Raw genomic sequence first — 13407 nt, 5'->3', positions numbered from 1 at the left:
GAAAAATATGTGAAAGCATGTGTATATATATTTATGGTGACATAATAGACCTTAGACTTTGTCTAAATTGGAACCTCAAAACTAAGTAGCAGTCTCCTCTGTTACGTGGTAGCAATGATTTGTCCATTAACCTCGCCAAAGGATAATGAGCAATTGACACATTTGTATTGGCCTTTAAAAAATAGATCAGAAATGCTTTGTGACATATTTATTACAAATGGCATTTCAATTGATTAAGGTGAACAGAACTGGGCCCTAGTGAATTCTGAACTTGCTTGGCTGACACATTGCTCCAAACGAGTAAGAGCTCTTCATTATTACTTTTTCTATTCTTCTCATGTCACTGTGGTAATTGCAGTGCAGTGGTTGCTATAGCAAAAATGATTAATCCTCTGTTGTTATCTGTATGCTAGCAGAGGCTTTTTGTAAGATCTGCTTGTACTGTCTTTAGAGGAAATCATAGATGTTGGCTAGAATTCTGATAAATAATTGTAATTTTAAAGCGTTTTAATAATTGTCACTTAAAATAGTGGAAAATTTTGTATTTGTTAAAGAAACGTAAGGATTTCAGTGGAACATTCTGAAAATGACCAATTTTCTTTTAGTGATTAGATAAATGTGAACCATATTTTGGACACACAAACCTGCTATTTTCTTGCTGTGTTGAAAATTAATGAAATAGCTCTTTTAAGTAGTGACCCAGAAACAATTAGTGTAGAATGTTGTGCTGTTTATGCAGTCCATTAATTCATTTTTATGGAAAGTTCATGTTATCACTGCTATCCAACTATGATTGGTTCAGTTGGTTTAACGGAGATGGATAAATAATCCTTTGTGATACCTGAGCTAAGAATGTGAAAGTTTGATTAATCAGTCACTGATTTTGCGTAGTTTAGGCAAAGAAATTTGTTGTGGCCTGTATGTAAAGAGAATAAAAAACAGCTTCTTTTGAAATCAAACTGGAACATGCTGTTGATAGTGTCCTCGTAAGTAAGTACAATACAACTCTTGCTTTCTCAAGGTAGCATGTAGCCAGCTGAGCCTCAGTTCTTTATCTTTTACTCGCCATTTATTTTCTTAGCTGCTGCTCAGTCTTCATCTCTGTGGTCTTCCCTAATTTATAAAGTCTGTATTTACTCTTATGATGCAAACTTGCTTACTTTTTGACAGAGCATGGATTGGGATTGTTAAACTTCTATGCAAGTCTTTTGGCGACCTGAACTCAAGTTTTTCTCATGTTTAAAGTCCAGTTACCCGACAAATAATCCTAAGACCATCTTCTCTGTTCTTCTCCCTACCAAGTGATGGCTCTGTTTCATGTATGTGAACTACTTGTATGATATATGGTCGAAATTGTCATTCTTCTCATAGGAAATGATAGCTCATTAATTATGTTTAAGCAGACTGACAGAGAGCCTCACCTTTGGGGTTTTTTTTAAGCCATTCATTGCACTGCAAAATGCATTTTGGTGAAAGTTTTTTGTTTAAAATAGATTTTCATTATCCTGCAGCTGATGATATCTTAAATGTGCTGCTTTTCTGCCTGCAGTTGCATTTCAGTTTTGTAGCTTTTAGTTTTGTGTTTCAACTTTGTTTTAGCATCTGAATTTCTCTAGTTTTTTCCTTCAGAATGCTTCATTCTCAAATGTAGTAGCTATGAATCAAAGGAGGATTTTAATCATAGAATCATTTGCTTGGAAAAGACCTTTAAGATCAAGTCCAACCATAATGGTGCTTTTCGGTAAATAATCCCTTTGTAAAACATTTGTCTTTTGAGCACTGTGTTGTGAAAAGTTATTGGAGCTCCTGTAGTCAATAAAAGATTTCCGTAGGAACCGTAAGGTGCAGGAAGCCAATACTTCTGTGTTTGAACTCTCTGCATATGCAGAAAACTGTTCTTACTGTGATCATTTTGGCTGAGAAAGATATAAAAGCTGATGGCAATAAAGAATTCTGAGTGACTTTAGAAAAGGAAGATGTTGTTTTAGTAACATACGCACTTCAGTTCATCTGAAACAGTGATGCACAGAAACATTCCAAGTTAATTACCACTTGTGTTTTAAATCCATGAAAGTGTATTTAGAGGCTGTATCTGTCTTATATGTTAATTGGTAACCAGCAGTGCTATTCAGTGATACCTTTTGGTTTTAATATTAGTCCTGCTTTTAAATTTCTATCATTTTTTACAGTTCTTACTATCCTGTATTGTGAGTTTTATGGTCATAGCTGAGGTGTCAAGGTGTTACTCCTTTGCAGTTCCTTTAAGTTCAAAAGAAAACAAACAAACCTCCCACTCCTCCTCCCCCTTCCAATAAAAGAGTGTAAATTTATGTTCAGTATAAATAGATCACATAGCTCTACAGACTGCACTCCATCTGTCTGCCTTAGTAACTTCATTATTCATTTCTGCAGCCATGATGTGGATCTGAAAATAGAACAGACATTAACTTGAAGCAATTGTGTAAAGTCCACCTAGGAAGCTTTTGAATACAATGGCCTCAAATTCTTTCAAATTCATCTTTGCCACCTTTGGGAGATTATTTTTGCATGCATCTCATCCTTACTGTTCTTTCCTATCACACAGTCATTTAGCATATACCATCATTTCATATTGTTCCCTTTGCTATTTGAAGTGCTGCATTTCCTGATCCTTAAGGCATCTGTCCTGCTATGACATCCACAGAAATCCCACACTTCTGAAATGTTTCCTATCCCTTTACCACTAAATTGTAGCTGGGTATCCAAGGGATATTTTCACTAATACAGTTCTTGTTTTCCTTGAATTTGGCACAGTAAATAATAAATAATACAATAAACATGTAGTTGGGATTAAATTGGCAAATTTTGCAAGAGCAAAATATTTTAGAGCATTTTGGCAGGTCCTGGCACCTGCGCGAGTGCCGTGTGATGGGCTGAGACTGGCTGGAGTCACAGCCTTACTGACACATGCTACTCTGAAGTAACTTGAACTGCGTTCTTGACTCCCTCTAAAATATAAACACTAATTCTGTTATTTCTTTCTCTTCAAGTCTTTTATTATGACTTGGATACAGAAAGATATTTTTGTCCACTTAGTTTCAAGTGTAATTCCAAAGCAGCGTCCATCTCCATTGTTTCCCATATTTTCAAAGTTCTTTCACATGTTGCTGACAAATGCAACATCTCCTGGAGGAGAGGAGGGGAAAAAAAAAAAGGTTTTTCATCATAATTTTTGTCAGAGGGGTTTGTACATTAAGAATTACTTCACTTTCTTCCCACTAATAAAATTTGAGGAGCGGTGCGCGTGCCACTTGCTTCTTCATTCTTGGTTGAACAACTTAATCTCCTCAGGATTGAGTATTTATTTGACAGTGTTCATAACTAATATAACAAGAGCTCTCCACCCAAAGTTTAGTCACACAAGTGGCTTTGTTTCATTAGCGTTACCCCCCTTCACTTGTTAGCATGTGAAGGTTTAATGCCATACGAGCTTTCTCAATGTGTAATGTTAGGTAGTTCCAAGCTGTGCAGTCAGGCTTTGTAGATTCTATTTTAACAATATAAGGGACCTGGGGGTCCTGGTGGACAGCAGGATGACCATGAGCCAGCACTGTGCCCTTGTGGCCAAGAAGGCCAATGGCATCCTGGGGTGTATCAGGAGGGGGGTGGTTGTAGGTCGAGAGAGGTTCTCCTCCCCCTCTACTCTGCCCTGGTGAGACCGCATCTGGAATATTGCTTCCAGTTCTGGGCCCCACAGTTCAAGAAGGACAGGGAACTGCTGGAGAGAGTCCAGCGTAGGGCTACAAAGATGATCAAGGGAGTGGAGCATCTCCCTTATGAGGAGCGGCTGAGGGAGCTGGGTCTCTTTAGTTTGCAGAAGAGGAGACTGAGGGGAGACCTCATTCATGTTTATAAATATTTAAAGGGTGAGTGTCACGAGGATGGAGCCAGGCTCTTCTCGGTGACAAACAATGATAGGACAAGGGGTAACGGGCACAAGCTGGAACACAGGAGGTTCCACTTAAATTTGAGAAGAAACTTCTTCTCAGTGAGGGTGACAGAGCACTGGACCAGGCTGCCCAGAGAGGTTGTGGAGTCTCCTTCTCTGGAGACATTCAAAACCCGCCTGGACGCCTTCCTGTGCAACCTCATCTGGGTGTTCCTGCTCCGGCAGGGGGATTGGACTGGATGAGCTTTTGAGGTCCCTTCCAATCCCTAACGTTCTGTGATTCTGTGATTCTGTGAATATGAGACACTTGGAAGCAGGAGTTTTCAGCACAAACTACAACAGGAATTTCAGTGCTGCTGCTTGTTTAATGTGCAGCCGGGTTCTCATTTTGTAATTAATCTATTTTTTTCCCTCTTTGGATTCCAGTTAGTCCATTTGAAATGGTGTTTCCAATTAAGATAGAAGAGTGCGCTTTTGGATCAGATGCAGCCTGGAAGTCTGTTTGTGCAGTTTGCTGGCACGCTGTGTTTAAATGCTTTTCTTGCAGTGGAGGTGTGAATATGAATTCTTTGGAAGGTTATAGACAGACTTAAAGTCAGAATTTATTTAGTGTGGAGGAGAGCGTTGTAGGGATATCTTTAATGTCCACAGAACTTTGAGTCATCCGCAAAAGCTGTCTGCATTTGTTTTTTGAAGTTGTGATTGACATTTTCTAAAAGCAGCTGACACTGATTCTTTTAATAATGAGTAATTATCTTAGTAATTTATGATAATTGTCTCTGTCATGGCCATGTCCTTAAACACCTAAAGGCAGAGAGTGATAAAAGAATTCTAATCATTTTATTACTTCAGAAGATAAATTTAAGGTAATGGGCTTTCAAACAAACCTTTATTTTGTTTCAATAGCAAACTCTGTTGCACTGATTGTAGCCACCTTGCCTGCCCCAGAAGGGTATTGTTTTGAACACTATCGTAAGAGAGCTTTTTCCTCCTTATTTTCTTGCTAAAGAAACTTTAAGTGAAAGGCTCATGTGAAAAGAATGAGAACTTTTCATGTTCTCAAAGCCATGAGGGAGAGGTGTGAGCAAGCTATATGTGTAGTGAAATCAAAAGCATATAAAACTTCATTAGGATGTATTAAACGAGATGCTTTATTCAACAGCAGATAAAAACGTCTTGGCTTTTTTGTACCATATCGAGGACAGGTTTTTTTCTCACCGTTTTGAAGGGAAGTAGGAAAAGTGCACCGACAGAAGTTCTGTAATAACCCAGAGACCGTGGCCAGTTCAGAATGTGTGCTCAGAACGGTGGGCTCTCAAGGCAGAAGGGCTTTGTGATCTATGAAGTGTCTTGCTTTTATGTAGTATCAGACTCAGAATTATGACAGCTAGACTGTTCTCACTGGTTTAGCCTGTATAATTAGCTTATTTCTATTTGCCAGAAAATAATTTCTTTTCATTTAACACAACGGTGATAATTTGTAATAATCAGTCTGTCATCTCAAAAAAAAAGTTAATTCCATTTTGTTTTTAAAGTAGCAGAAGTCGGATTACACTACTGCAGAACTAGATGGCTGTTTAAAGTAAAAGCTTTGGATCATATACCCACCAAAAGCTGTTTTGCACCTCGTAACTACAACTTTATCTTGCTGTACTACAAACCGGTTTTGAATTGAGTGACCATGGTACTTGTCATTTCACCAGGTTCCATTTTTCTTGCAAAGCCAATGTTGGAAAGTACTAACCCTTGAAGTGAATTAGAAAATAACACTTTTCTGGCACCTTTTTCTGTGTTTTAAAAGGAATTTGGAGATTTGGATTGAGTATCTTTTGCCTATGTTTACTCACACTACATAAATTATATGCATTTTTTGCTTTAAAAGCGTGTCTCTGATAGATCTTGGTTTGGGAAGAAGTTCGCTATGTATGTATCCTTTTTTCTTAAGGTGTGAAAGAACTTCATAATTCACTAGCAGTCTTTTCTTAAATCAATTTGGTAGTGGAGGGCTACGTTCTGTCTTTATTGTAGGGCCTGCTGCCTATTTGCCTATTCAGCCTAGTTACTTTATATATATTAGTCTTTAATTATGCATAGGTGTGGGTGATAAGTTAGTTGTAAGACAGAATTGACCACGTTCCTCTTTCTTTCCCCATCACAAAAAAGTCTATGCCAATGTGCAATGATAAATCAGTCGGTTCAAACTGAAAGGCCTAACCCTACCAGACCTGCAACTGCAGTTTCTTGACTGTCAGAGCTGAAAACAAACACACAAACTCTGGTGTCACTGTTACGAGTTAGCAGACAGCAAAACATCTACCTGTAGATGTAAAATTCAGTGAGATACTGGGACCTCAGGGTCAATGAATCTCTCAGACTAACCACTGAGGCACCGTTTGCTATTTGTGCATTTGTTTTAAAATGTGTGCATATGCTACGGTGTGTTAGCATTGCATTTTTCTTTCATAACATTATGTTGTTCTTAATCTGATTTAGAAGTCTTTATTCTGCTTTCTGCCATTCAATTTACTTGTAGAATAGATTGAAAAGATTTGAGCCGTGCTTTTTGCAACCGTGAACATTCTCAATCAATGTTAAAACTTCAGATGCAAGTAATTTTTCTCATACAATCTCTCGGTATGGTGTGTGCTCCCAGTGATCTGCACAATCTGTGTCTTTTTGGGTTACTCTTGTTCTGGACTGGATTGCTTGCACCTTGCAGACGTGAGCAAAATCTTGGGAAGAAGGCTTTGTGTCCATAGCTTTTCTTTGAAATACAGTGAACAGGCAGTTGTAAGTAATGATTCTCACATGATTCCTAGATGGCATAAGATTGCTAATTTTGTCTTTACATATTTTGACATAAGCACTAATTTGCAGCTGATGAGTATGTGGGACTGTTCTTTTTCTAGCCTTTTCCACTGCTTATAAAACGTGATCTTTATTAACCGTGTAGTTCTGTAGTATCACAGTCGAGCCAGAATCGTGTGTTGAGAACATGCTAGGTAAGAGCTGAGGGGCTTTTTGTATGTCAAACATGGTTTAATTGAGCAGTGCTAGCAAAGGACATCTGGAGTCTAGAGTATGTTTAGCAACATCTAGTGCAAAGCACATTGAAATTGCAAGTAAGGATAACCTTGAGATTTCTGGCAATTGGAACTGAGATTGTTTAAAGTCTGTACAGTAATAGCAAGGTAGACGAGTGAATTGTGGAAGCCAAGAGAAGACTATAGAGGATCTCCAGAAATAGATTTCCTAGGTAGGTGTAGGCTAAACTACATTATTAAAACACATTATTAAAACACGTTCCACGTATTTTTTTTTTTAAATCTGAAGCTAGTGCAGCTTACTTTGGCTGGTCTGATGGGTTCATTGTCACCAGTGCATGTTTTGTCACTTAGGAATACCTAATTGTGCTACAGCAAATGTGCTAATGACATTACTTTTTAATTTCTGTCATCCTCCTTTGTAGAGGAATTTAAATTCAAGATTAGAGATTAAAATTGAAGGATTATTTAAATTGAGATTGAAACCAAGCATGAAGATGAGAAGAGTTACTGTAGGTCCAAGGTAAGCTCGTTGTTAGTGAGATTGAGCTCCTCCATGAGCAACTGCTGGGGTTTTTTTGTGTGGTCTTCAAGGTAGTAGAGTTCTGCCAAAGGTTTACATTTCAACAGGTGCTTCCAAGGTGAGAATCACATAAGGATAAAGAATAATTTATTTTCTTTCAAAACTGGAAAAGCTGCTGCATCAATTTGTTGGTTTCACGTAGTGCCTTTGCAAAAGCTTCAGAAAACATTGTCTTTCCCGTTATTGCAGGTAAGGACAGTTTAAAAAGGCAATGGATAGTGAAACAGATTCTTTAGAATTGCTTGAGATTTGTGCTTAGGACTGGTTTTTTGGGAAGATTTTTTGTCTTCTTGGGCTTTCTGAACAGAGATGGATGCAAGATTTCTATTTAAATAAATTATTCTACAGTTTTAGCCAGTAGTCTAGGTGGGTTTGGTAAAAAAAATAAATATTTATTTTTATTTAATGTTAACTGCTGCAGCTGATTTGTATAATGTGCTACTATTTTTTGCAACCTCTGATTTTTCTTCAGAAAATTGCTTTTGATCAAATAACCTCAAAAGTAAAAGATGGATCTGTACATCGTAAAATGTGCATCAAACATAAAAACTAGAGAAGATGTAAGAGATAATAGTATGATAGAGATGAAGAACGTCGGTCTTTTCTTCTTTGGATTGCTGATTTTCTGTAATACAGTATTTAACTAATTGTGGATTTTCTTAAACTACTTATAAAGCGTCCATTATCGTGTATATTGTAAACGTTACGAATGTTTGGTTTAAAGTTCTTCTTCGTCATTGTGTTAGTCAGCAATAATGGGCACAATTCTCATTCACAGTATAAAGTTTTACAGAAGATGCTTTTATTTAGATTCTACTTTCTAATGCCTGCTTTGGCAGCTGGTAGTTTTCGTGTGTCACTAAAAAATCAATAGTGATGTGGTGCAAGCCCCTCCATTCCTTTCCCTGCTCGTGTATTTCTACTTTCTCCGATGTGTTGGTGCTAATTCTTACCTCATTCCCTAGTGAGCCATTCTAGAGCTAAATCAGGTGATGAGAGCCATGCACATCGGAGGAGGAGGGGAAAGAACCAGAAGCGCTTTCAGACAGCTCAGCATCCTCAGTCACCTCACCATGTGGTCACCTTTCATTGAACCCTGTAGCCTCTATCGCTTCAAAATAAGTGTCGTACTGGAAGCCATAGTTTTGTACAGCCATATAAAATTGCTTTAATTAAAAACCTAATTTTAAAGTACTAACTGATTTAAGGAATTGAAAATTCACAAAACCACATGAACTTAGCCTAAAATTTAGTTTCAGACATCTATGCTTAAGACAAATTTAATTGTACTAATTTATTGGACTAATATATTTGTATATAATTTCTTTGTAATCTTTAAAGTCAGCTGAGCACAGAGTGAAAAAACAAACAAGCAAAAAATAAGCCAGACCAAACAAAAAACCCCCCACACCAGTCCAGTACACATAAGATGGATATGTATCTCTGAAAAACTTTAGGAGGGTGGATACAGCAATAATTTGAGATCTAGGTGAGCTTAAGAATGACCCCTGAGACTCTTTGCCTTTAGGATTGTTCCTGACAAAATTCATTTTATAAATAAACTTTTTTTCTTAAAACTGTACTATAAATTTCCAACGGATTTTTCTCTTGCCTTACAAATTTATTTTTTAACTGTTGGATTCTTAAACACATGTTACACAGTATTGAAAAATTGCAACTGAAAACATGAGCCTATAATCAAAGTTAGGTAAACTGATCTGTTGGTTCTGGCCAAAGAAACTAGGGAAATGATGTCCTTCTAATGTAGACTATGTATCATATTATTGTCAGTTGCAGGGGTGAAGGTGTATTGTTTGATGCGTAAGGAAAAATGTTTTGCCATGAGGATGACAGAGCCCTGAACAGGCTGTGGAGTCTCCTTCTCTGCAGACATTCAAAACCCGCCTGGATGCGTTCCTGTGTGACCTGGTCTGGGTGATCCTGCTCTGGCAGGGGTTGGACTGGATGATCTCCAGAGGTCCCTTCCAACCCCTAGCCTTCTGTGATTTTAATGAAATCTTTCTCTTAGTGTTGTAGTTTATTTAGGACACTGGCATCTGTCAGGTGGTGGCTTTGTCTCACATTATGTGAAAGTGCAGTCCTTCTTCCTGCCCTATAGTTTCATTCTTCTTCAAAGCTATGTACGTTGTTTAAGTCAATGGACTGCAGTATTAGTTACCAAGACTTTCACACCGAGTTATCAGCATAACAAGATGAACATTTGCAATTTAAGTGGAATCAAACATTTTATGTTCTCCTCTGCTCCACAGCATAATTTGAAACAAGAACATCCATGTCCCTTTCTAACTAACAAAGAGCAAGACAAGAAGTTAGTACTTGAAGCTTCTTTGTCCTCATGTGTTACTGAAAATCTTCTAAAATTACTTTAGATTGAAACTTCTGCATAAATGTGATTAGAAGATTAGGGCTTAATTTAAATTTTATATTTTGCAGAACACCTACATCTTTGCAACTTAATATTGAAGGCTTTGCTAGAACAGAATTTCCATAGTTTATAATTTCCAAATTAAACAGTTTCTCCCATTTTAAGTTTAGAAAAAGGCTGCTGCCTAAACAGTACTTTATTATAGTTCATGTAAGCAAAATTTAAAGTGAGCGACATGTTTTAATTTATGTTCTTGAATGATGGCGAAGGAAAATAACTTCAAAAGTTGGTACTGATTTCAAACTGGTCAAATTCAGTAGCTGCTATGGTAGTGTGTCTATTCAGTGGTGATTTCCTTTCCCATCTCTCTCAATGTGAACTTACTGGATTTCTACCACCTGGGCTACTCAGCATCCTAAATTGTCTGTCCTTGGTAACAGAGCTGCCGTGATACTTTGAGAGCGGTTTAATGGTGAGGTAAAATAATTCCTGAGGTAGATGGGATGTCGGAAGCCACTGAAGGTGACTGGCTTTATCACTTGGAGATATTTGGGGAAGTCTGATATTTTCATCACTCCTCCTTCTTATAACCCTACTTTCCATCTCCCAACTTATGTAATAAGGGAGAGACCTAGAAAAGTTAACTATGCACAGATATATATAGATGTGTGTGTGTGTATATGTATACTGAAATGGGGTTCAGCTTCATAGAAATATATTTTGGCAGGCTGAGAAAGCGCTTCTTATAGCGCAAATAAAGTATGATGGAACAATTAGGCTATGGTCAGTAGTATATTAAGAAATGAATAAGCGGTACAGTGACTGGCAGATGATCTAGTTTATGCATATTAACTAAGATTTCATCAAGTAACTTTACAAAATCCACTTAAAATATTAATACCAAGCTCCTCAGAACTGTATGGGCTAAGAGGCAACTTGAAAAGATGAATTTTATTCTTACACTATGAGCTTTGATTCATAGCCTGGAAAAGCAGATTCCCTGAGATTTCCCTGGTTTGGGGCATACCACCTCTCTAGCAAGTCACATCTGGTTACCATCAGGACCTGCACCAGTGGGCATTAATGCAGCAATTCTAGCTGCTGCCTTTTGGCTGCTTGCATTCAGTTACTTCTCTGGTCTTCTCAGCCCATACGAGGTAACTCGTGGTGGTATATCTCGTAGTCAGAGGGCAGTGTATTTCTGAACATGCTAGGCAGGGCTGCAAGGTCAGGTCGTGACCATAGGCGTCTTTCCTGGAGTGGATAATGAGCAGTAAATTATTTTAGTTTTTTTCCCTTATATGCTGTGTGTGTCAGAATTCTATGTGCAAATAGATATCGCTGCTTTAAAACATCATTGTTAACCTAAAGTTTTACATGGATTAGAGGTGCTTGAGGAGCATTTCTGAAAACATGTAGATCACTCAGATTGGCCTATTTCTGTAAACCTGGAGTTTGTTAGCCATTGCATTAGTCAACTTTCCAGTGTTGCTTTTTGTTTTATGTTATAGATTAACATACTACATGTGAACTTGTGACTCTTCTTAAAGTCTTGCTGACAGCATAGGAGTTTAAAACTAGTTCAGAAAGTTAAATAAATTTGTGTGGTAGATTTGTGATGGTAGGCTTATATTAAAGGTATTTTTCTTCCCAACTAAACACAGGGATCAAGTAAATTACTAAGCACTTGCTCTTCTAAATATATCATGTTATCATGAAAAATAAAATTTAAAACTTTCTCTACAGGTCAAGATGAAAATACATCAACAATCTTCAAACAAAGGAGCCAAATTAGATTATTGGGTTGAAAAGGTCTAGTTTATCTCGTGAATTTTTCACATTTTAAAAAAAATACAATTCACACCTGATCATCTCTTGCAAACAAGGTTTCTTGATTTTGCAATTACAAAGCTGACGGTCTTTTTTTCTCTTTGACAGATGGGGATGGACAAAGTGAACATTTATTACCAGTCTGTGAAGATGAAGCATGTCAAAAAAGTGCCATCTACTTAACTAAGCTAGGATTGGATCAGGTATTGTGAGTTTGGAATTGCAAAGGTAAAAGAAAGTACTGTGCTTTATGAAATAACATGAAATAGGAAAATTATACCAGGAAAAAAAAAAGAAATTTCTTCAGCTGTAATTATTACATATAAGATACTTGATTTATTTACTACCTATATAAAAAAATAAGGGTCCTAGCACGAGATGACAAACAAAGTTTGTGTTAAGAGTTGGAAACAGATCTAATTATTTCAAATAAGCTTCTTCAGTTTAAGTTAGGGAGTTGTTTTATAGTAAAAATACATACACTTGCACACCTATGTACACATATACACACACATAACAAGTTCAACCAGCCCACACTTCTTACCCCTTATTCCTACTGTGTCTTTGATTGTTATTAAGTAAATTTCTAACTAGTGTGTGAAGACTTGTTTAGGCTGTGTATCTTCGGGATTGGGTTTCTATTAAACTATTTCAGCTTCTATTATATGAGTATAATTCATGTAACAGATTACTATACAGTTATTTTAAAGTATGTGCAAATCTGTTTTAAGTATTTACAGTGCTGTGCTTTATAATACAGCTTACAATAAATTAATCTAACGTTTGTTTGGTGCCTTAAAAGGCCAAGGTGATTTATAAAGAGCTTACTTACAGCTGACAGCAGAACCCACTGAGTGTACCCACAGAAATTTATCATATATGCCATACATGTTTCTAACCAGGTTATGAATTACTGATTATTCCTTTACTAACAGATTAAAAGTAGGAATTTTTTGTGTGTGTAAGTAGTACCCTCTCTGATCTATATTTCAGAATTTATAACTGAATGTACTGTTTGATCAAGGAATAGTAAACACTTTGATAAGGTGCTTCTTGTTACAATCTGCAGCCCAAGTTTATAGTGTAGATGATCTCTTTTAAAGAATCAGAATTTCTAGAGCACAGGCTATAGCATACTTTTCTACTAGCAAGAAAAATACTGTATTGGAAAGGAAGGCACACAGTTACTGGTCAGTTAGGGAAGTATAACTAGGGTGGAATATAGAATCAGTGTAAGAAAGAGTAAGTAATTCTAAATTTAGTAATATATCTCTTTCAGCCTTCTTATCTTGGCATCTCTGTTCTCAGAAATGCGTGTTTTCCTGTGCATACTGTGTTTGGTTAGTTGTGGGTTGTTGGTTTTTGGTTTTTTGGTGGTTTTTTTTTTTAACATTAATTCCCTGTGATCACAGAATCAAGTCAATGGATTATTCCTGAATACACAGTGTTGCAGGAGAGTTTGATTTACAGGTCATGTCTTTTGCATAAAGCAAGGGGATGCTCAGTTCATGATGCGTGCACTGCTTTCTGGTCACAGGGGAGATCTCACACATTTGATAAGCGTCTTACGCTGATTGTGTCACTGTAAAAGGCCGCTTACATTTCACTGTTAAGTAGTTGAGGTGCTCTTATGTCA

At 37.1% G+C, this 13407-nt stretch overlaps 1 protein-coding gene across 1 annotated transcript in view; it reads left to right on the top strand.

Moving 5' to 3' along the window:
- The window catches only part of ITFG1 (integrin alpha FG-GAP repeat containing 1), an 80493-nt gene that overhangs the window by 32169 nt on the left and 34917 nt on the right, over positions 1-13407 (top strand). Inside the window, exon 10 of the mRNA XM_010179988.1 lies at positions 11880-11974. Within this exon, the coding sequence (XP_010178290.1) occupies positions 11880-11974 (95 nt within the window). The remainder of the gene's footprint in view (positions 1-11879; positions 11975-13407) is intronic.

The sequence above is a fragment of the Mesitornis unicolor genome, unplaced genomic scaffold (assembly GCF_000695765.1).
Source record: "Mesitornis unicolor isolate BGI_N332 unplaced genomic scaffold, ASM69576v1 scaffold10782, whole genome shotgun sequence".
NCBI classification, from domain to species: domain Eukaryota; kingdom Metazoa; phylum Chordata; class Aves; order Mesitornithiformes; family Mesitornithidae; genus Mesitornis; species Mesitornis unicolor.
Note: the sequence above shows the minus strand (reverse complement) of the source record. Positions and strands in the feature narration are given on the sequence as shown.